The 24,860-nt window shown below is 37.7% G+C and overlaps 1 protein-coding gene across 2 annotated transcripts; it reads left to right on the forward strand.

Moving 5' to 3' along the window:
• LOC109475001 (molybdenum cofactor biosynthesis protein 1-like) lies at positions 1-24,803 on the forward strand. 2 transcript variants are annotated; one of them, XM_019775522.1, is made up of 12 exons: positions 1-172; positions 1,920-2,058; positions 3,193-3,360; positions 3,830-4,000; positions 8,118-8,179; positions 11,259-11,330; positions 14,485-14,524; positions 16,973-17,085; positions 17,223-17,333; positions 17,869-17,989; positions 20,444-20,491; positions 22,035-24,803. In XM_019775522.1, the coding sequence occupies exons 1-12, from the start codon at positions 38-40 to the stop codon at positions 22,904-22,906; spliced, it is 2,052 nt and encodes a 683-aa protein (XP_019631081.1). In that variant the 5' UTR covers positions 1-37; the 3' UTR covers positions 22,907-24,803. The 2 variants fall into 2 exon arrangements, with proteins under 2 accessions (XP_019631081.1, XP_019631082.1); XM_019775523.1 differs by having other exon boundaries at positions 20,444-20,495; positions 22,035-22,137.
• The last annotated feature ends 57 nt before the right edge of the window (positions 24,804-24,860 follow it).

Genomic DNA, 24,860 nt, shown 5'->3' on the forward strand with positions numbered 1-24,860 from the left:
CCCTAGGCCGGTGCTTTATGCATTTTGTTGGTCCACCATGGCGTGGAGAGGTCTAAAACTTTACAGTTCTCCCGCTGTAAGCAGTTTGGGTTGTCTGGCCAGGTTTACAAGGTTGCAGTCTAGCGTGCCTGAACCGGTAGAAGAAGAGGAGACTCGAGAGAATGCACAAAAGGTTTGTAATGTCATAATGGTACCGGCTAAGCTTGAGCACATCGCTGCAGTGCATTTTTTTGCGTACCTTGTCCACATGCCCCCTGGCAATATCGGGTAAAGTTCGCAGGTTGGTTCGACTGTAGTTCCCGTCGCCTTATGCTGTGACGGTAGTTCTTGTGAACTGGTAGTTGGGTGGGACATGACAGTATAGAGGTAGTGCAGCTTGTCTGTTGTACTAACATACTCTAACATACTCGTACACCTAAGTTGTCCTCCTAAACTGTATAGCAGTAGTAGAGTTCACACTGAATCACAGATGTGAAAGATGCCCTCCTGCCAGTCCTAGGGTCATCACTACCTATATCATATACTGTAAGTCATGAAATATTTACAGTCACAGTTATAGCTGTGATTTTTGCCAGTGAACTCATCATATATGCAAGGAGTACATCTACATCTACATCTACATAGCTAATAAATGTAACTTCCTTGACATATGCAAAGCAGCAGCAAATGTGCTATTACTTGGCAGTGTGTCAATACCATACAGATTGTCTTGTTCGAAGTATTTCCAATTTGAATGCCCTGATATCGCTTAGGGCACCTTTAGTCATTAAATGACACCTCAGAAATCATATGTAGAAAATGCTATTACGAACTATCACGCATATGGTAACTCATTACTAACTAGCATGACATAGCCTAGTATACGCCTACTAACCAGGCATTTGTGATCAAAACGTTTTCTCCAGAAATAATTGTACTGTAGTACTACGTAGTAATGTTCTGTAGTGATTATCAGCTTATGAGCATTGTTTTGCACGACATTGATTTTGCGCTCTATACATGTACATTGTACATAGAGGCTGGCATGCACGCCCCCTGTGTTGTCTGCTATAGAGGCCACTCGGGACATACATGGCAGTCATTGCACATACTAGTACCATGTGTTCTAGCTACATGTAGGTTACTGAGCCACAAAGGACCCATAAGTACTAGTAGTAGGGTTATTTAACCTACCAACTTTTTTTAATACTCAATATAGTCTACAGATTTCAACTTTCACCCAAAAAATGTGACCCATCCCCAGTTGCGCCTGTTTCTGTGTAACAGAAAACAAGTTTATAGGCCATCTTAAGGCCAGAGACTGTATTACAACTTTTGTAACATTTCTGTAGTCCAGCAAAACTCACTTGCCCTTAGGATCTAGGACAGCATCTATCACATCTCCTAATACAACCTGTTTGACAAGTTGCCAATATGTTCCAGTGGTCTCATTCAGTGGACTTTGTAATCTCAAGACTTTCATCTAACATGTTGTAACAGTTCTAAAAATACTATTTTTATAGTTGTCAAATGGAAGTTTACTTAATGAATGATGATGATAATTTTCATGAATAATTGAAAATTTTCTTCCTACAGTTATTTCTGCAGAAATTCCTGAAGAAAAAAGCTAAATTTCTGTAGGAATAATATTTTCTGCAGGAATTGTATATACCGATGGCAGTAAAATGTTAACATTATCATGTATTAAATTTTGTTTTACAACTGTAGGCCACACCAATTTCATTACTACTATAGTACCAAGTCTTGTTTCTCAGACTCATTTGAATTTAGTTTTTGTACTGCACTATTTATTGACTATTGTTTCAAATGCAAACATATCTTCCTCTTACTATGAAATTACAGTCTGCAAATTAAACCAATTTGCAGTATCAGTGATGCAGAAATGACAAGAAATAATAAAAATGTCTTTTTATCTACAGGAAACCTCTGTAGCAAGGAGAAAAAAATCTAACTTTGCTGGGGAAGAGATCAGGCCGTTTTCATCCTTCTTGACAGACACTTTTGGCAGGAATCATGATTACCTGAGGATATCGTTAACAGAAAGGTGTAACCTGAGATGTAAGTATTGATTATCATACTTATTACTGATGTATAATTGAAGTACATGTAGGCATATGCATGTTATAGAGGAGAATGTAATTCACAGGTTTAAGTTCACAGTCCTGTGTTAGTGTGACATAGGAATACAGGATTTCTACTTAACCAGTTCACATTCTTTCACTGTTATTTTAGTTGTGACTACATGTACATGTGCACATGTCATTAAACTTTAAAACTTTAAAAAATTTGTACCTCACTAACATGTATTAAAGAAAGTATTTCAGGCCATATATCTAGTGTAGATTGTAGAATAGATTTTTTTAGCCTTCACTGAAGAAATAGCCATGCAGATAATGGAGATCATCATCAGGGAAATGGCCAACGAACTGTGTCCAACTTCAAAAATGAGTTTTGGGTTCATGGAGTTATAAACGATTGTGCGTATTGGAAGAAGAGATGAAAGCCATTCAGAAAGTTCCCGAGCCTGATAATCTATAAATTATCCTTTGAGTAGTTATTTTAGTAAATACTAATAATATAAAGCAGAGTTTCTCTGCAATAAAGTGTAGAAGTGACCACTTTGCATTGAAATTTGAAGTGTAAACTTGGTGTACTGTTAACGTAACTTACAAGTTACTTCACTGAAGGTTTCAGGATTTTCAGTACCCAAAATTCACAAATCTTGAGTCGAAACAAATGTGTGCCACATGGGGCTACAATACATGTGTGGTAATGTGCACTAAGGTTTGCCAAAATATCTTGTTACTTCTGTTTGATGTATAGTCTTGCCCAAAAGACTATTGTAAAGCCAGGATATCATCTGGCATTTGGTGTAATTAAGTGTTTGGCCTTATTATGAGATTATGGCAAGAATATGGCACTAATATCGCTGCTTGAGTTAAAGCCATAACGCATAATTATATGGAGCTACATGTAAAGCTCACACAAGGGCAGTCTATCGCTATGCACTGTTATAACAAATTACATCCATTTGCTGGTTCATTTATGTTAAAAGTTGTATTTTTATCAACTGATCAACTGATAATAAGTATTGGTTTAGTAATTGTGGCACATTTTCAAGTACATTTTTTGTTTAGATTTTTTTTCTCAGATTATGATAAAATTTGGCCATACATTGCATCTCTATAACAGGTCAGTATTGCATGCCAGAAGCGGGTGTGGACTTAACACCGAAGCAAAAACTGCTGTCAACAGAAGAGGTGGTCACTTTAGCCAGGCTGTTCGTATCCCAAGGAGTCAACAAGATTCGACTGACAGGAGGGGAGCCACTGGTCAGGCCAGATGTGGTGGATATAGTTTGTAAGTATATATTGAAACAAAATTCTGTATTACCTGGCAAAATTCTATGTGTATAAGCTTTATGTTTCAGAAAAAAATCTTTTAGTCTTCTGATAAAATTCTGTCACAATAAGTATACAAACAAAATTCTGTAAGTATATACAGACAAAATTCTGTAAGTATGTACAGACAAAATTCTATAATCATTCAGACAAAGTTAAAATTTGTTACAAAAGTATTGAGAAAAAATTCTGTTAATATTCAGACAGTATTCTCAGACTGATAGTTTTCATAGAAGAGTGTTCTGTAGGCAAAGATTGAACAAATTTCATAACTATTTAGACAACCTTGAAATTATGCTGCAATTTCTGTCAGTACCAGCACACTCTAGATAGTGATAACAGAAGGGTACTTATGATGAGGGTGGTTTCAAAACAATTTGCTGGAGCCCTCACGTTTATTGAAAAACTTGTCTTAATACTTTTTCCAGCGGAACTCAATAAGCTGAGGAGCCTTGGACTGGAGACAATCGCCATGACAACAAATGCATTAACACTGAAGAGAAAATTGCCTCAACTTCACAAAGCAGGGCTGAACCTGCTGAACATAAGCCTTGATACCTTAGTGCCTGCCAAGTTTGAGTTCATTACTAGGAGGAAAGGTAAGGCTATTCCATTCAAACTTTTGTCCCCCAGGGCTCGAACTTAACGATGTCCCGATGTCCCCTGGCCACTAAAATTTCGGCCGGGACAACTGAAAAATCACTTTGGGACATTTTTGGGACACTGGAAAAATAACGAACATTCACAATCAGAATGTCAGCCGTTCATACGTTTGTCAGGCGCGCAACCTATTTTTGGGCCTCACCAAAAGCCGCCGAATTCGATATACACTCAGCTGAGCAGCGCGTGTGGCACCCGTGTACGCATGTGGCCACTATTTTGTCGCCCCGCCCATCGCCTTTGATCTATTTGCAGCCCGCCGCCTTGGCGCCACTTTCCCACGCCAGTTCCCAGACATTCTATCCATGTAAACAACATTCAACCAATCACAGCTTCCATCCAATCAAGGCATCTGCCATATATGGCGAACTGTAACTGTTTAATGTTCGGATATTTCCGGAGATGCTCGGGAGATCAGCTGACAATGCCAAATATAGTGAACCGGCAAAGCTCGGGAATGTACGGTGTCTTTCGGTAAACTTCGCCTAGTTTCCCGCGAAATGACGAATGGAATGCCGAAAACAGCCGAAATCAGAAAATTTGAGAGTCATGGCCGGCATGGCACAGAGGAAAATTTCCTCTTTTTTCTCCTCGCCGCGAGCGGCCCCGGCGTCGAATGCAGTCAGTGCTGTCGATCCTCAAAGACGTTCAGGATCATCTCAGTCTGACGGCGTGGTTTCAACAACTGAGTGTCAGCCTCCAGATCGTACGGCCGGTACGAAAGAGGGATGCGCCTACGGAAGGGGGGAGGGGGGCTTTATTCAGCCCGATTGCCGACCAGGGCCTTCAGACGCGGGAAACGCCAATAGCTTGATAGTTGCGCACCAGGGCTTCCATACCCTGGGTGCCAGCCAAGTTTACAGGCCGCTAACCGTTTTTTTCGGCAGCCAGGGTACTTCGCCCGCAGAGGAGTATATCGGCCTTCCAACTTACAATTCACAAATATTTACATTTACTAGACAAAAAGTTTTACATAAGAAAAAAAAAAAACATTTCTTTCCTTCCACTTGTAATGTGCAGGCTACAGCAAGTGTCATTTGTCGGCACAATAAACCAGCCAAGACAAGTTTCAATTTGAGTTGATTTTGTGTTTATTTCAATTGACAATTAACTTACACAGCAATACTGTTCTCTGACTCAGCTTTATTGTTGTTGTAATACATACTTCCTAAAAACCAGTTTGGGACAGTCCATCCTCACTTTGGGACAGTTGGAATTTATTTTTGGGACAGTTCTGGGACAGTAGGGAAAAAAGTTAAGTTCGAGCCCTGTCCCCCCCCCTCTAAATGTAGTATCTGGCTTTCCGTACATTGAATTTTCTCTAATTTGCTTTTAATCTGCTTTCAAATGCGTAACATTGGCATTGCCCTACTAGTATATATCCTGGAAAAGTATAAATAAAGAAGTGAGGGCTCTTATATATAGGTACAGAATACAGACAAAGAAGGCACCAGATATGAAATTATTTTCTAGCCTGACAAGCTGTAATCTTTTAGATCAATTTTCATAACTATCTATTAGACACTTGGTATAAAAGCATCTGCATTGTTTTTAATCCACAAAAACAAATCTGCTGCATTTGCCTTTGCGATGAGGATAAAGCTTAAGTGCATGACATACAGATGGAGATTTCTCAATGGAGCTCATGCTGAGAAAGGGAAATTTTCTCATACTAGTCATAGCATTTGGGAGAATGTTTGTTACTTTTACGCGGCAGGGGATTACAAACCCCAAACAAGTACACAAGATAATCTTAATGTGTCAAAATCATTACCACACAGTGGGGAGTATATTTGCTTCCCAATAAGCTCTGTTGGATGCCAGTTTTTGTTTATGCTGCCAACTTCTCTTTTCTTTCTCTCTCTCTCTATCTGGTTCAACATGAAAAGATAGCTTCTAGCCAACTCATCTGTCAAAACCTTACTTAGCTTGTCAGAAACATGCAGTCATTAGGATGTTGTTGGCTGACAAACAATTTTAAAAAGTTGTGTGTGATCAAAGAGCTTTTTACTCAGTATTGTAAGATAACAATAGCATAATTAAATGACGGTGACATGTATTGATAAAATTTGTGCATGTAAAACAAAGTATGATAAATGCACACATTCAGGAAGATCATAACACTATCAACTGAAAAGACTTTAGAATCACAATGTTGCCCAAAATGTTCAGGCTCCCAACAGGAGCACTTTTCAGGGCACTTTTCAGCAGGGATACAATTCATCCAGATATTTTATGGTGGCAAAATTGCTTTGCATGAATACAAACCAAGTGTTTTACACCCTTGGAGATTGAAACTATAGGTTTACTACTAAGAAGCGAACAGTGGTCCTCATACTTACTGGACTGTGCAACTGCTGATAGAGGGGGAAACCACTTTATGACTTGTTTTGACATTTTCTGCAACAGTCAGGCCATTTTTATTGCTTGATACATACTTGTATGTGAGGTGTTTACAAATTGTCTAAGTCCCAAATACGTAAGTTGAGTTTTGGTATTTTACAGTCTACAGGCATTTACATTTTTGCATGCACCATATTTTCTTCTTGAATTGTGAATAGAACACATTTAAGTATATTTCCTTAGTGATATCATTGGAATATCACTTGAAATAAATCACATATGTTCTTAGTGCTAAACATGGCCACACTGACGCTACTTTCCCTGTCCTGAGTGCTGAACATGCCTATACTGACACAACTGCCCATGTCCTTGGTGCTGAACATGCCCATACTGACACTACTGTCCCTGTCTTTAGTGCTGAACATGCCCACACTAACACTACTGTCCCTGTCCTTGGTGCTGAACATGGCCACACTAACACTACTGTCCCTGTCCTTGGTGCTGAACATGGCCACACTAACACTACTGTCCCTGTCCTTAGTGCTGAACATGCCCACACTAACACTACTGTCCCTGTCCTTGGTACTGAACATGACCACACTAACACTACTGTCCCTGTCCTTGGTGCTGAACATGCCCACACTAACACTACTGTCCCTGTCCTTGGTGCTGAACATGCCTATGCTGTCACTTCTGTCCTTACTTTTTTAAACTTAGAGAAGAAATAAACAAGGTAGAGAAAAGTAACAATACTATGCAGTCAAGTCCCAAACAGTATCAACAAAGCTAATATTGGAGATCAAAAACCACTTAATTCTGTAGTGTGTAATGACTTCATTACACTGAATGTTTAGGTGTATAACAGTGTGAATCACCAATATGTGATAAATCTTTACCATTGTAAAGACACCAGAATGTCCCCATCATATTGCTATTGTGAGAGACCCAACTGCATATGGAACGCAGGGTGTTTGGAATGTTTTATCCACAGCTGCTTCTGGTATATTGAACATTACAATCAATTCAAGAAATTGTGCCTTAATAGTAGGAAGAGACTTTCCGACTCATTTGCAGTACTTCTAACAATCATTGTGATCTTACACACTTACTGCAACTGGTGAAATATGGAAACATTTTATGGTTATGGTGTAACTTACACAAGTTGTACTGCTTTACATGGCTTGAAATTTTTTATTTAATCTAGAACCATCTACATGTTTTGTAAAATTAGAGTACCACAGGATTGAGAGTCTGGTGAAACTATGGAAGAGTGCTGTCCCTGATAATATAATAAATTGGTAGCACACAATGTAAAATGTGCTTGACAGATGATAACCAACATTTTTCAAGACATTGTAATTTGTAGTACCCACTGTGACAATGAAATGCGCTGTGCTCTGGGTGCTATTTAGAATATCCTTTTATTTTATATCAAGTAGCATTGAAAGAAAAATATATATGACCTAGATATCTTGGTTCTGACTAATCTTTACAAGTAGTGTTGAATCATGTTTTTGTTCACTTATATGCATGCTACTAAATACATGTATCTATAAACAACTCCACTCAACACTGACATGGTCGGTTGGCATTGATCAGGCGACTGTAGGCTGCAGTAAGGCCTGTAGGCTGAGCTCTCTCCACTCCAGAGGTGACAAGGTGAATTATTGACAGTTGTACTTTCTTATCTGCCATGTTTATCTGTACTTGCAGGCTGGGAGAAGGTCATGGAAGGCCTGGAAAAGGCCCTGGAACTAGGCTACAATCCAGTTAAGGTGAGTTTCTGGTCTTTCACTTATTGGGGCCAGATTACAACATGAAATTGAATTTTTGAAACAGAGTGTGTCACTGTGCACAATCATGTATTTCAAAGAGGGATTTTAAACATTGTTACAACTTTTAGAAAATTTGCATGACCTTGCACTGTTCATGGTACACTGCATGACAATGACAATACCAATTGTTGGTCCAAGTTGAAAATCATATAAGCTCTCTAAATGTCTGTGTGTTACATTTATTTGTTATCTTGTTTTCTAATTCGTATATAAAATGGTCATGAACACATGGGTATACTATAGGTCAGAAGTTTCAGCTTTCAAGGTTTTGACCTGTGTGATCTTTCTTGCTGTTTCCTTTTATTAGCACTTGCACTTCATGAAAATGTAATTTGTGGAAACACCACAGAAGACGCCCTAATGGCTTATTGATTTTTGTTAGTTTTACCATGGAGACATTTCCTGTGACAGATGTTCATTAATCAGACAGGCGCCACCGAGGGTGACAAATTGGTAGGAGGATGACAGGTTTCTAGCAAAGATGTATCACAGACAGTGATGTTATATGATAGGATGTAACTATGATACCGATCTTAAAAGACTTTTAATTAGAATCAACCCATTATGACATCTTTTTGGGGAAGCAGATCAAATTCTTTAAGACTAGAAACAGGAACCCAATATTTATGTATTTTTGTATATTAACAGATTTCAATGCGTAAAAGAAGATATTCAATAAAGGTGAAAAACAGCTCTGCACTTGGATAACTTCTAAGAGAGGGATACTGATTCTTAAACTACTGCAAAGTAAATCGCAGAATGATGTAGGAATTTAAAACCTTGATTTATGACCCCCAAATCTCATTCCTTTTTTTAGCTTTGATACCATAATAAAAGAAATGAAGTGTCTTAAATGCATTTTGTGTAATATGCCTGTTCAGATTGTGAATCAGTTTTATGTTCTTTACAAATTGTGTCCTGCTGAAATTGCCTTACACGGGCCAGATGTAATCTTGAAGTACCACAAATGTAGTCGCGTTGCTTTACAGGATACGCCCCTATTTCTTCCTGAGAAAATTGTTTCCACTCAATTGTAGTATTGGGGAATAATGTGTTGCACCTTTGAGGTGCAAATTGAATCTCTGGTACACAGGACTGGATATTACATGTTATCCCATTTTAGGTGTGGAAATATGGTAGAAGGTCAAGGGGACACAAAGCCAGAATGTTGAAGAATTTCAATTTTGAGAAAAGGTGTACAGTGTACATCCTAGCATATAGAGTCAAATATAGAAGCACTCTAGCCTTTAGCCATCACACAAGTATGTAGAAAATGTGCCACCTTCCTGTACACTTGCCTCAAACACATTGTATATTACCTCAGTGTACAATTTTACATGTGCTTTATAATTATAAATTACATGTAACACGTTACCCGTATGTCAGAAAATGCCAGATGTTCAGCTATAATTGAATTGTTGCCAGTTTGCACATGAAACTTCATGATTGTTTAACTTAACAGGATTTTGGTTCCTCCTTGGCTGAATGAGTTTAATCTTGTGGTCACTAGATGTGGGTCCAATTATTTTTGTAAGAAAACCATTACACCTTAAACCTGGCAGCCAGCTTGAAAACTAATATAGCTCTTCATTTCGTGCAACACATTACTGCAATAAACTATGGCAGTTTGACAATCAGTGTACATTAAAATACTACAAATATGGTCGTCCCTAGGCCATAGTACACTTCTTAATAGGGCTGTAGTTAGGTGCACTACTTCCAGAAATTAAACAAGTTTTCAGTGATATTGTGTATAGTCAGTGCAAAATTACTCATGAGTCCTTGAAATTGTTGTCGTCAAACAGTGTCAGGAAATCTGTGACTCAAGGTGATTGAGTAGCCAATGGTTCAACAATCAGCAGCACTCCGAGGAACCCACTCAGTCAAGCAGAAAATTAACAGAGAATGCCAGGATGTCAGGAGAGAAACTGCTATAGGAGGGATTCAGAATATTGACTTTGTGCCAAATTTGTACTTTGTCAGAACTTACTTACTAGAAACTTTTAGTCAAAGGAGCATAGAAAAATTGTGGGTGCAAAAATTTGAGTTGACTTGTTTTTCCAGAAAGATTTGTGAAAACTTCAAAGTGATGTAATTATAGAGAGAGCCAAGTCTTTGTATAGTTGATGGATATTCAATTATATATAATTATGTACTTTCCTGGTCCTATAGGCGATAGAGCATAAAGAAGTTTTACACGTATCAGTTCTATTGCTGATACAATCTTTGTAGCCATGTGATACTTCCAGTGTGACCATTTACGGTTAGCCCAGCATTTGTCAGGCCTTACAAATGTACTTCCCTCAATTTGCCAACCACATCATTTTCAGCCACCCTACCACTGCAAGGAATCAAATTGCTCGGAACGTGCTATGCTCAGCTGTTACAGTCATGCCTCATGGCTTTATCATTGTATGTAGATGTAAAAGTCATGCACAGAATATTGAAAATGGCCTTTGCCAGTACAGCCATATGGTAATAAATTTGATTTACAAAGAATCACGTCTTTAATGGAAATCCATTTCCAATTCTGTAGATGTGACGCTGTGACAGATCGTTTATCCAGAAAAGTTCAAAACTTGCAATACGAGCAGAGAATCAGATGACAACTGAAAAAAATCTAATACTTGATATTTATTCAGACCCACAAAGGTCACTGCAATGTCATGGAATGTTGAGTTTTGCCACCCAACTCAGTAAGTCTAGGCTAGAAATAACACATGAACCGGCAGTGATTTGGCGTGGTGAAGAATCAGAAAATCCATTTGATTGTATCAAGCGCAATGCAGTGTAAGGCATCCCAGTGCCGGAGATACATCAATACAGATTACTAGTTAAAAGGTTTTGGGAAACGTATCGAGGAATGACAGTGACAGTGTATCATTACACACGATGCTTGAGTGGTAGTCGATGAAAGCAATCTGTCGAGTGCAATGCAGAACCCCCAGCAATCAAGTTGTTCTGGGTAGTGGTTTTGCACGCTAATTAACTTACTGCAATGCTCATTTTCCCTCCCCAGCTCAATTGCGTGGTGATGAGGGGGGTGAATGAAGAAGAAATATGTGACTTTGTAGCAATGACAGAGAAGAAGGTAAGGTCACACATTTCATTATCACTGTGTTTGAAGGTCCTGAACTGAATATAGGTAATACTGGTACAGATGGATTTGTGTAATTAAGGCTAGGGTATTGCAGTGAATCATCTTGTAAATTTCGCCATTTATTGTAATGACTTAGGATTTTGGATAAACTTTTAAGCAAGTAACTTGCTAATACATTGACTGCAAATAGGATCACATAAAACACCCACTTTGATCATGATGATAAAGTAAGTACAGATTAATTAATGATGATACTTACACTACCGGTATAAAAGCTTTAGTTTAACAGTGGCAAATTTTAGCACACAGATCGGTATGTTATTATATGTCCATATTACAGTGCTTCAAATAATGTCAAAGTTGGTGCCTGCTGAAGGGCAAAGGATAAGTAGTCATGTGAACAGCATATTTATAGTATATGTCCTAAAGGATAAATGCAAAGGGTTATTGTGTTAAGCTCATAAGTAAGATACATCGTTATTGGTTGAAAACACTTAAAATTCATGAATTCTGTGGGTAAAGGCCAGATTTTCCCATTCTGCTTTAGAAAGAACCAAGAACAAGTTGAAAAGTGTCTTTAGTTAAAGTATTTGGTCTCAGTCCATCATAAGTAATGGTCCCCGAGCACTTTGTGATGTACAAATCACATGTACAGGGTTTTCAGCACCAAGGACAGATGCCTTCCTCAGCTTGCACATTGATTCTCTTTGAAAAACGGGTCGACCATAAAAGGTCATATACATTCACGTAGTGAAATATGTTCGGGGCAAATTTTTGTTGCCATTCAAATTTTGGTTGAGCTATTACTTGTCAGAATGCTTGGCTGGCATGACCATACACAGATCATTACCTACGCAGTCCGGGGTATTTGGTTCCATGCAAAATGGATGATCGCTCCTAGTAACCCTAAAGCAAGTATTTCATGTAAATTGGTTTGCCACAGTTACAGAGTTCTGCAAGCATTTTGGTGACTAGTTGCTGCGTCACTCGTAGTCACTTTTTCGTGCGTGATGTTAATTTCAGTCATTGAGACTGCATAGGTTTCATCACATAGCATTTGTTGTTGTGTGGTCATTGCTGTCATATTCCTTCCTTTTGTATGATTTTTGAAAATTCAGCTCTGAACAAATGTCTGAATTAGAGCTGGTTTAGTTTTCCATGCAATGTAAAATGAACTTCTTGCTTTGAATTAAAAGCTAGTCAATGATGAAAGACAGCAAAAAAACTTTACATTCTAGTTTGGGTTGTACATTTTGTTTTGTTCATACATATATCCGGAGGTCCTTTGCAGATAAAGCAATTCATATTCAATTTGTATAACTGAGACCATTAATATTGATTCATATGATGAGCAAGGAGTCATATTTCATGAAAGGGCTTGGCATGCATGATTGTTTGAAATAAAGTCAGTGCAGTTATCCATTGCCATATATCATTCAATCTGCTGTCAATTCAGATTCATACAATGAAATTGAAGTCATATAGGCAAGCATATTTTTGTGGAACCTTATGTTTCTAAAACTTTAGAGGTTATTATGTAACCATTATTTTATAGGGTTGATTTTCCTTGCACAATATGGAATAACGTACATGTAAAAATAGCAGCTGCAAATGGCAAATGCAGGTATACTAAGCATGTATCAAGATGGGTTCAAATTCATGAGTGTTTTCAACAGTAATCAAGATGCATAACAGATGATTTTATTACAACAGAAACAGATGAATTTTATTACAACAAAGGCAGATTCTCAACAGAAAAAAAGGAACTATACAGTACAAATTATGTTGATTTGATCACACAAACTTCACACAGCCGGGTCGTTGCATACAGATGTATAATTCTAGCGTCATGGCATGCACAGAATTAACGTCATGAAAGACGATCAGAGTTTCCAGACGAACCATCTGCACTGGGACGCGGCGTACAATAAATCACACGGTAGCCCCTGGAAGTCTGCCAGGTCTTTTTGGAACTCCCAACAGCTGTCCTGTAACCACCAGTCTCCACTAGACGCCCCGGGTGCAGGATATGATAGAATACAGGGATTGAAGCAATTAATTCTGCAGGCAACATGCATGTGTCAGCTGTAAATTGAATATAGTACAACTTGTACATGACATTATATAACTGAATGGTATTGTCACACAGTGTTATTTCAAAGTGAAGAAAGAATCAAATTTTGATATTTCTTGTACCTTATTTTGCCAAAAGTAAGCAAACATATCACTATCTACTGGCTGGTCTTAAAATCAATGAATTTACACATTCATACATCACTGTCAAGCCCATGTATTAGTCAGTAAATTGTTGCTTTTGTAAAGTTAATGTGATGGGCCTGACCCAGGTGACCTTGAACTACACGTAATTCACAGCACCAGGCCGTCAGGATCGATAACGCTTTTCGGCTGCATTGATTTTGCACAAATTTTCTCTCACCACATTTGACCTTGTCTGTGGGTACTATAATATTGTACTTTCCCGGTCCAAGAACAAAATTGTGAGTCATATGACATTAGTTCACAGTGTGTCAGACTCTGTAATCTTGAGAGTCAATGGCAGATGGTGGATTTTGCTTAATTACCAAGTGGTGTGTCGCTAAGATCATTGTAATTCCCAGCCCAAATTGGGTTTGTTCCAGGGGTATGATAAGCTTTTAGTAGCTACGTAAACAACTGTGTGGAGACACAGTCCCTGAAACACCCTGTAGTATCTCACAACCTACTGTGAATTGAAACTGAAGTGATGTTCATGTATCATACGTACAATGATGTATGTTCATTTTCTGCAAACATGTAGGCTATCATCAAGATACAAGGTCATACCTTATTAATTGATTGTAGAAAGCCTTTTGATCAACTTCACAGAAAGAGTATTTTCTGACAACTTTTAGCTTAAGGGTAGTTGACATAAAATGTTTTCCTGGCTCGTTTTATGGCTGCTGACTTTGAATGACCTTAGATTTTTCCCGACATTCCAGCGACCTTGTGCAGATTGTTTGTAGCACTATGACCCCACCTCCTAATGCACCAAGGGTATGCATTACTTACTTTCTAAAATCAGTGGGATGTTAACGCAATATGGGTTCATTCATGATTCCCCTATTAATCATTCATATCATTTTTCTTCTGTTGTTATACCTTACAGGCTCTGGATGTGAGGTTTATAGAGTACATGCCGTTTGATGGTAAGTATTTTTTTAAATCTAGTCAATACATGTGTAATTGGGGGCTATCCATTGACTACTTGGAAGATTTTTCCCCTCCTTTTAGGTTCCACATCAATCTTCTTCTTCAAGTTTTGTTTTTCTTCCCTGTCACTTACATAAGTGCATGATTCTCATGTGCGGCAGTTTTTGTTCAGAACATCTGCTGGGATGACATGTTTTTGATAACCTTTATATTGTTTCTGGATTCTACTGGCTTCCATAGATTTCCTGTCACCTTTTTACAAAATTAACTCAAGCCATTAGACTTTTCCAAAAGAAATATTTTGTATGTAAGTTAGGAGATGTATGATTGTATACAATCCAGAAGTTCCAGAACGTGTTGACATTCTACTGGTGCCCACATCTTTTCCCCTTGTACCTGTAATTAGTTAGCAGGGGATGGCCTTTCCTTTTATGTTTAATGCACACGTGGGCTGAGAGACTGTCATTAGACTCTTTGGTTATTGGCTTCAGGTCTATTACAGAATTAGACAGTACTGGTCTCAATTAGTACGTCATGTAGTTGCTGCTGGTTACATGACCTGGTAGATCTGGGATCTTGCAAAATTCAGGGAGAACCTTTTGGAAGTCGTGTTCTGAATTGCCTACTTGCATGCATACCTATTATGAACGGGAACTGGGAAATCCAAATGATAGAAATTTTGAATAAGTAGCAACGTGGGGCAGGGATAAAGCTGTAGTGGAAAATAGATGTAACAAATGATTACACAATAGTTTACACAATAATTGTCAAACTGTAGTTTTATTTTAATGTGCAACAAAAAGCTGCTGCTAGTTTTCTACCACAACCAACCGCCCCCACCCTAAATAGGATTAAGGTCCCTAACATTATTTATTTATGAGTGGGTAACAGTTCTGAAATTTGGTGCATGACACCCCTAGACCATGAATCATTAAATGCTTCGTTAGGCACAGATCAAGTAATGTATCCATGATTACATGAAGGCATTGATTTTAGCTTGTTGTAAAAGTTACACAGAATAGAATTTTATAAATTTCATATCTTGCAAAGACTATCATTTGTCAATGATTACTTTTCCAACATGCCAATGTGTTTGTGAATACTTAATATATAATTTATCATTTCAAATCCATCTGCTGTGTGAATTTGTACGAAGAAAAAAAGAACAAAACCTCCATCTGATTAATAATATCTTCTTTTTAGGTGTGAGACAAGTGAAAGAGCTCATCTTGCATGAATTGTACCAGTCCTAATCTACTGTATACCCTAGAGGGTCTGTTTTATACAATGTAACATGAGACACACATGAGACACAGTGACTATTCCTGAATTCCCCTATTCCTAAGCAGTTCATCATACAATATGCATCTCTGCTGTCATATTAATAATAATAATAATTCACATCATATCAACCAAATTACATTCTTTTATTCATTCGCCTTGACACTCCAAAGGTCAGGATGCAAGACCCAACGTCATATTTTAATCAAAATATTTCTATTCCCTGGGGACATATCAAACATGTCTCAATCCTCTATATAACTATTCCATCTACAATTTGCAACTTATATATGGATGCAGAGGTATACCTTTCTGTGAACTGAAAAAGAAGGGGTGCTCCCAATTACACCCTAAAACTGACCCTTTTGACATCAAGGTCTACCAGGAATTGCTTATGACTGTGAGTTATAGCTCTGAAATAACCTTGATGTTGCCATACTGTTGTCAGAACAGAAAAAGGTACACTGGTGGCCATATGTGTAAGCAATTGAGTTGTTAAAGACCAGATCAACTTGACATTGTTTTTCTTCTCCCTTAAAAAGTTATACATCGAACGATTTAAATTATGTTGTTAACTCAAACAAAACTTTAAGAGTGATTTTAGACTGCAACAAATTTAAAGCCACTGTGCAATTTTGTTGATAAGCATGTGCACAAGCTAGTCTCCCATGCTGTAGACTTGGCAATCAGTGATCAAGTCACTTGACTGAGTCAGTATTCATTGGTTGAAATTCTAATCATCAGTAAATGGGAAAGGAGTCAATAAATGTTGTAAACCAGAAACAGCAACAAAACAGACAGCTAGACTGCAGCCTTATACTATCAGGATATACCCTGAACCCAAATGCAGTCATCAGGAGCAATCTCCATAAAATATATCTGAAATGTACAAAACATGATTGTCAATATACTATATGTCTTTTAAAAACAGTCTTTCATGTGTTCTACAGTTTGCTACACCACATAAATCTCTTAATCCATGCATTAGTTGTAGTGGACATCAATTGACAACTACATTACTTGTTATTGAGCTGTAACAGTTGTGACTTGCATCATTCTGATCAAGTCGATTCTGTTGAACAAAAACTGTGGAAGAGACTTTTATGCACTGATAATTTAAAACATAGTTGAAGTATGCGCACCTGGTTCTCTTCCTTCTGCAGGTAACAAGTGGAACCACAACAAGATGGTGACCTACCAGGAGATGTTAGACACCATCCGTCAGAGGTGGCCTGACCTGGAGAAAATGAGAGATGGACCCAATGACACCTCCAAGGTACAGTTAAAAGCATCATCCTTCAGTGTCAGTTTCTATTTAGTTCAGACAATCTAATAGTGTATGTTCAGGTTAGTATTAAAGAACTGTTGAAACTGTTATGACAAACATTTTTCTCTCCACTTTTTCTTCCCCAGGCCTACAGAGTGCCAGGTTTCCGTGGCCAGATGGGTTTTGTGACGTCCATGTCTGAACACTTTTGTGGGTCCTGCAACAGACTCAGGATAACTGCTGATGGAAATCTTAAGGTACAGGCTCTGCATATCAAAACGATTTATCATATGCTGGCCATCTGGCCATACATGTAACAACCGCTTTTTCTCGGTCTCGATTTTTGTCCTCATAGATGTAAGCATTAAGAGAGTTGCTTAAGCCACAATCTTGTCCAAAGCAACCATGACCAGCAATATTTTGGCCCTTGTTATTTTTTGCATTTGATGATGACTAGCAAGAAAGCCATTGATTTCGATAACATGACAGTCTGTGCTCAATGTAAAATGGCACCGGATGGGTCTACGGAACAGTCTATTGTAGAATTGGTTTAAATTTGCTGCAGCTTTCTTGTTTTCTGTTTTGACATGCTTTTGTATAAGAAGACCACTTGTCTAAGTGTAGTCGTTTTAGACAGGTTTGACAGTATATTTTCTAAGTGACTTCTGTAAATCTGTAAATTGTGCATTCTGTAATCAGGATGGAACATGAGGCACTGTGAGAAACCTATTCTTGTTATATCATAATAGTTACTGTGTTCACACCGTTTCACCTAGATGTATTCCTCCACAGGTGTGCCTGTTTGGGAATTCAGAGGTATCCCTTCGAGATACCTTAAGAGCCCGTACCTCAGAGGAGGAGCTTCTTAAGATCATAGGAGCAGCAGTAGGGAGGAAAAAGAAACAGCACGCAGGTAAAATACTTCCCATGGTGCAGTGCAGTTTGTCTTTTGTGACCTTTTGACCTATTGAAGTGGTACAAGATCATCATTACACCTCTAGAGGTTTGTAAACTGGCGTAAGCAAGCCTAAAGCCAGAATGACTAGGAGATCACTAAAAGTATTCCATAAATTCTCTTGAATCCAGTAGGAATCCTCAGTGTGAAAAAAGATGCCTACCAGGAAGATCACCACCTATTAGTTATAATTTATCTGTATGTCAATTTGGACCACTTCGATATCTGATATTGGTGAAGATATTGATGCTATTGCATGCTGCCTTTCTTTATTTTGTACTGGCACCCACAACCATTAATTCTGGAGGTTGACTCAGACAAACATATACATGTATAATACACATGACAAATTTGTGCCAACAGGGAAAAAATCAATCTGTTGGCAGCTCATTAAGCTCCTGGACCTGTACTTTTACACAATCTGAAAACTCATCAAGCATTCTAGACTTGCAGTTTGCCAATGAAAGAAAGTTTTATGTTGTGTAGGTATACTATAGTACTTGAGGGCAAACGATCTTCCCTCGTGGCTCAAAAGGTGAAGCGAAGTCAAGACTTTATGTTTCTAATGGATGACTTCTCATAGGGCAGAAGACAGGCCTATCTTTATTTGTCTCCAGTCTGCTGTGATCATTATAGCCAACTTTATCATTTCGTAAAGGCCACATTAGTATCTTTTAATGTTTCCTTGAATCTCATGGACATTTTGCTAATTTTATCAAAGTCCTTTTAGATTTTATGGAACTGATGCAAAGAAAATAGAATTATGATATCTAAGCTGTAGAGTTATATGTAGCAGGATCCTTTCAATTCTAACAGACAATGCAGCTTTGAATAGACTGACTACCTTGAAAATTTTAACTTCTTTAGCTCTTAAGGTTGTATGTTGTTGGTTTTTGCTCCTTGTTTCCTTATGACGATGCCCTTGACAGTAGATAGATTAAATCTAATGTCTTCAAAGTCAAAATTTTCTGAAACAGTTATGTAAGACCAGGTATCATCATCAATGGTATCAAGGTATATGATATTTAAACCCAGAGCTCACTTGACAAAAAAAATGTTGGAACCATATCTAGCTTTTTTCATCCAGAAAAGAGAAACAAAGCCTGATTACCTCAGGATAAACAGGCTAGCATGTGGCAGTATGGGTAATAGAGCGTAGGAAGTAATCAGTCCACTGACATTCATTATAGGAGTTAATGTCATACTTATCAGACCCCAGGGACCTGATGAAAGATGTGGTCAGGGTTTCTACATCCTTCAACATTACATAGGGTTTGTCTAATGTATGGAACAGAGTCAGCAATTCTTTAAGGGTAAGGAGTGAGGGTGGTGCACTTCTTTGTTTTTGAATTTGCAAGTATTTTTCACTCCAAACAAGCTGGATATGCCATATGATATGGTAATTGAATTTTTCTCTAGTTAGAAAAAATATTAGGGATTGAAATAGATACTAGACTAAGTGTTACCAGGGTAAACTGAAAAGAAAAAAGAATTCTAAACATCTTCATGTTATGATAATTTCATCCTTGCCTCCAACCTTCCTTCCATCCTTTATTATTGCCTCCATTCCTTCCTTCCTTTCACCCTATTAAATCACTACGGTAGGTACTTACCCCTCAGCTGCCAGCATTCACTTTACTGTTTGAACATTCTTCATATACATGACATAAAGCAAGCTCAAGATATGACCTTAAGGAAAAAAAACAAGATACTTCTCTACAGTCAGCTCTTTTGAATAGAGGGTTACCACGTAGAGCGCAACAAGTAATGAAGGAAAAGATTAACGTGGTGTTAGTCCAAATAAACACTTTCTAACGGTGCCCCCATTGTGAAAACCTTTTTATTGAAGGAAGTATGATTGATGCAATGTCACGCTGTTACTTCCAGCTAAATGCCAAGTGTTCCTCAGGGTGTAATAGCGCATATGTGTCCTTCATCCACTTACCGGTGGTGAAAAATGAAAGACTGACACTGAAGGTCATACATAAAATCCTCCCTTTCACTCAGTCTAAAGTGGGGAACGTAAAGGTTGAACAGAACCTTTTACTTCCAGTCACACCTTTTGTATCATGTGGTTGCCGATTCTATACTGAAATGAGTAGGAAATACAGACTTGGTAGCCCCGTGTTCTTTAAGATGACTGTAATTATCTATGTTGTTTCTAACGTTCAGCTCTTTTGGAAATGATAGTTTCTTTGCTTTCTGAAGAAGTACATGTTGCATACCTCAGGTAATGATGTGCCTCAAAGGATGAATGTAATTATGGCTTTACTAGTGACAAAACTGATGCGCAAAAATTCACTGTAAGTTTTAATTGGCACAAGGTTAAATGTATCTATAATTAGTTCAACCAAAAGCTGATTTTCAGTTTTAAAAAAACTCTTCTTCCATTTGATATTCCTTTAATTGCAGGGATGTTCAACATTGCAAAGATGAAGAATAGGCCCATGATTCTCATTGGTGGGTGAGTGTTATTTTTTTATGTTCTTTTTTTTTATTTCTAACACAATTCACAGACAGTCTGTAATTAAGAGGTAAAATGTACATTGTAAGTGTTGTCATTTTTTGTTAAACTTAAAAGCTGATAGCTGTCAAAATTAATTCATTCATATGCATGGCAATAAATTTCTACATGAAACGGTTGAGAAAAATATCTGTTTTACCATATTCACTGAGCAGTTATGTGGCAGCTTACATGTCAAAAATGCTTGCCCATTTCCATGTAATTGATAGATTAGTTAATACCTATAACTATTTCATACTCCCAGTGGTATCACCCAGCTTAAATCATACCAAGTTGGTAATTCTATAGAATGTGCAGAACATCTGTGTTATAAAATCCCCTAATCCTATAAACAGTCACACAGTACAACTCGGAATGAGTTGCATTTTGTAAGATTAAGGGTTCACTGCGCAATTTATACTCTGATTTCCTGGAAAGGAAAATTACAGAATTCGAAGAAATTCATCATTTTAATGAAAGATAAAGGAATTTGGTACCACTTATGATAACATATTTCCCTGAAAAACATTCTGCAAAAAAAGCTTGCTGACTCTAAGTCTAAGTCATCAAAAAACAGTGACAGGTTTAGAGGTGAATGCTCAGTCCACTATCTGGTGTTGGCCATATAAAATCTTTAATACGTAACTGTCCAATGAAGTTAAGTCCATTAACACTCTTTGACTTGTAGCAGTAGTTGATACACACTCTAATCACCAATTAGAAGTCCTTTCTGACCTATATCATAAACAGAGCATGCAAAAAATGAATTTCTTAAATGTGCTATATAAATGGAGTGTGTGACAGGAATGTTAGTCATAATGCCACTTAGATTCATTGACAAATTTTCTCATTCTTAACACAAGCCTAGAGACCAGCTCTTCCATGTCCAGAGAACTGATTCACCTTTTTGAGCTTAACTTTTTTATGTGTTTTAACAATTCACCGGTAGCTGCCTTTAGGGCCTCATCATCCGCAGCGTCTGGACATTATTAGTTTCCAGCAGGCCGGGTTGATTATCCATGTGTGTGTGGAAATTACCCTGCCGAGATTAGTCACGTAATGAGTTTGGCACGGCTGGGAGATACATTGTATGTCCAGCAGGGCAATGTGTTCATATCCACACAGTGATTCAAAACAGGAGCTGTAATGACTTGGTAATGATACTACAAAATTTCAAAGTCAAATTTTCCTCAAGGTAGCAAACTCTTCTCTCACTATAAAAGTTATTTAAATTAACATGTTTTTGTTGTAGATGGCTTGTTTCTTATACACAATGGACAAAAATGTAATCATTGTTCATTGTGAAGAATTGAGGTTGATACAGGTACAAACACATTCCTAAACTTCATTGAAATAAAGGCTCTCTGACAACTTTGACATAATTCTCATACTGCTACAAGCAGAAATGGATCCTTCCTTATCTCCTCCCTCTTTATGTGTATGTTGTGAATGCCTGCAATTTCACTGACTTTCTCCCTTTCTCATTGTAATTTTGCACAGATAGTCATCAGGACGTCATCAGTCATGAAGGGAAAATCCATACCAAGAGTAATTTTGAAGAAGAGCACAATTTAATCTCACACAGCAATGGGTTACAGTGGGTCACGGCCAAGACAAAAGGATCTGGTTGCTTTTTGCCAAACACAATTTTCCACCTTTACATCCAGGGTAGATCTACATGTAGAGTAAAGGGCTTTTTAGAAAGGGCATTAGGAGGACGAAATTGTTGGCTGCAGCAATTCTATAGCACCTCCATTCATGGTGCATGCAGGTTGGACAGCTCTTGCATTGTAGATTTGCAGAATAACAAACATCAAACAAGAAGTGAAAGAAAGTTCTCTGGTAGTGATGGTACTGCAGAAAATGGAGATGTCCCTGCTGTCGGTGGGTCCCGTGAGGCTCATCTGACACATACAGACGAAACAGGAGCGGCAAAGATGGTGGATGTTGGACACAAAGATAACACACGACGGACGGCCTCGGCAGCTGCAGCGGTGATGTTGAGTGCTGATGTCTTTGCCTTGGTGAAGGACAACAAGATGAAGAAGGGTGACGTACTAACAGTTGCACAGCTCGCTGGCATCATGGCTGCTAAAAACACCAGTAATCTCATCCCCTTGTGCCACAACATCCCCATCAGTAAAGTGGATGTCCAGCTGCGTCTGGATCCTTCCCAGCATGCAGTTCACATTGTGTCAGAGGTCAGCACCACGGGAAAGACGGGGGTTGAGATGGAGGCACTAACGGCAGCGGCCGTGGCAGCACTAACGGTGTATGACATGTGCAAAGCAGTCACACATGACATCAACATAGACAACATCCACCTAGTTAGCAAAACTGGAGGTCAGAGGGGTGACTTTCACAAGTCATGATCAAATCAATTTTTCACATCTACATTTTACCATCTATCAATATTGATTTGTCATACATGTACTAGTATTCTCTTGTCCTTCACAACCCTTTTTTTCATTATTGGTATTGACATTGATGAATTACAGATTAGACAGTTTCGGCCAAGCTTGCCATGTGAACCACTGTCTACAAATCACTCAGTATATAAAACTCAGTTACTTGGTAAATCCTTTCAAAATTCTGTGCATTATCAAATGTCAATGTTTTTGCAGTAAATACAGAGTGATGTTTACCCGGAATAATGTGATGCTTAAATCATATGATTTTTAAAAAACCTGTTGGTAGTTATTGGATATCTATACGTGTACACAATGTAGTACACATTATTGTCAGACTGGCTGTGAGTTATACTGAATTCTTTGAATGTGCTACATGTACATTGTATTTCTGTATATTTTTGTGATCGATTATATGACATGGTGTTTTAACCATGATGTGTACCATGCTATGAATGTCATTTAACTTCATTGGTATATATCGGCTTTCAACTACATTGTATCATAAAATGAGTAACACTTATTTTTGTCATGGGTCATTTAATATGCAATTATTGTGTAGCACCTGCTTTGAAAAACATACACATAAATCTTTTGGGAAAAAGAAATGTAAACTTAAGGTATACTCAATTTTAATAGGTAGATTGACTTATTGAATGCATGGTGTTTTCTAATCTATTCTAATTCTAATTTTTTAAAGATATCTGCTACCTACATTTGACTTAAATATGGTTCCATTTTATGCCTTGACAAAGTAGGTACAATTGAGGCCTTACATAAAAATCACATAATATAGAATTTGTGTCATTGAGGTGGTAGATTTGATATATATGCAGCATATATTCCATGTTACTGAATAATTGTGTGTTACTAAAGATCTTTTGTAGTAGGAAGGAAAGTTTATCATTTTCACTAGTACATGTAATACATTTAATTTATGAAGATGATGGAAGGAACAAAGGGAAATCTACAGACTAAGGGAAAAGCTTTCTTTTTTTCACAAGTGTACGGTAGGGTATAATAAATCGATTGCACTTGTATCTGTATAGCTGGCATAGCAGCTATTGTTCATAAGTATGATTCCAAAGTTATTGATAAATACATAAAGTAAGTGTATGTATAATTTATGTATAATGGTCATGTAGATTATGTATAGGGCAGACACTACAATTGCGTTGTGCAGTAGAGGCCCCAAAATGGGAACACAATTGTAGTTCCTAGTTAATATCTTTGAAAATCTTTTTTTGGTCCAGCTTGGAGATTTTGGGGCTAGAAGGAACAGGTAGGGTCTAAACTTCAAATTTTGTTCATTTCACCAGTTAAGTGGGCATAATAAAAACTAAGAGACCTGAATAATGAGGTCTTGCCTACCCAGGGTGGATGGATACATGAGAAAATTAGGTCAAAAGTAGGGTTTGTTCAACGTTGTCAGCTGTTGTAAGAGTTTGAGCTGATCAACCCCCTATTTTCTTTCTATATTTGGGAAACTTGTGGCTCTCTGGTGCAGAAGAATTTTTGAGATTGAAATGTGAGAAAGTACTTTCAAGGGGACTTGTTTCAGTGTATTGACCATAGGTTCCTATGGCCAAAGGTAATTGTACTGTCAGCCCTATAATTATGTATAATGGTCAAAGGGTTATGTATAATTATGTATAATGGTTCAAAAGGTTATGTATGATTATGTGTAATGCCAAAATTGTTATGCATAATTAAATATAAGTATAGTATGATTATGTATAATTGGACTACTATATTCCCAGCAAGGGACTACATGTATATGCTTTCCGCATATCCATTACCATTTGTTATGTCACCATAAGAAGTATAAAGACAGTTGGGTTAAGCGTTTGGGATTTATGGGCGGGAGTCGAGAATTAAAATTTTTTTTAAAATTATTTGGCGGCTTGGTCATTATTTA

Source organism: Branchiostoma belcheri, unplaced genomic scaffold (genome assembly GCF_001625305.1).
Source record: "Branchiostoma belcheri isolate BF01 breed outbred unplaced genomic scaffold, Haploidv18h27 scaffold32, whole genome shotgun sequence".
NCBI lineage: Eukaryota > Metazoa > Chordata > Leptocardii > Amphioxiformes > Branchiostomatidae > Branchiostoma > Branchiostoma belcheri.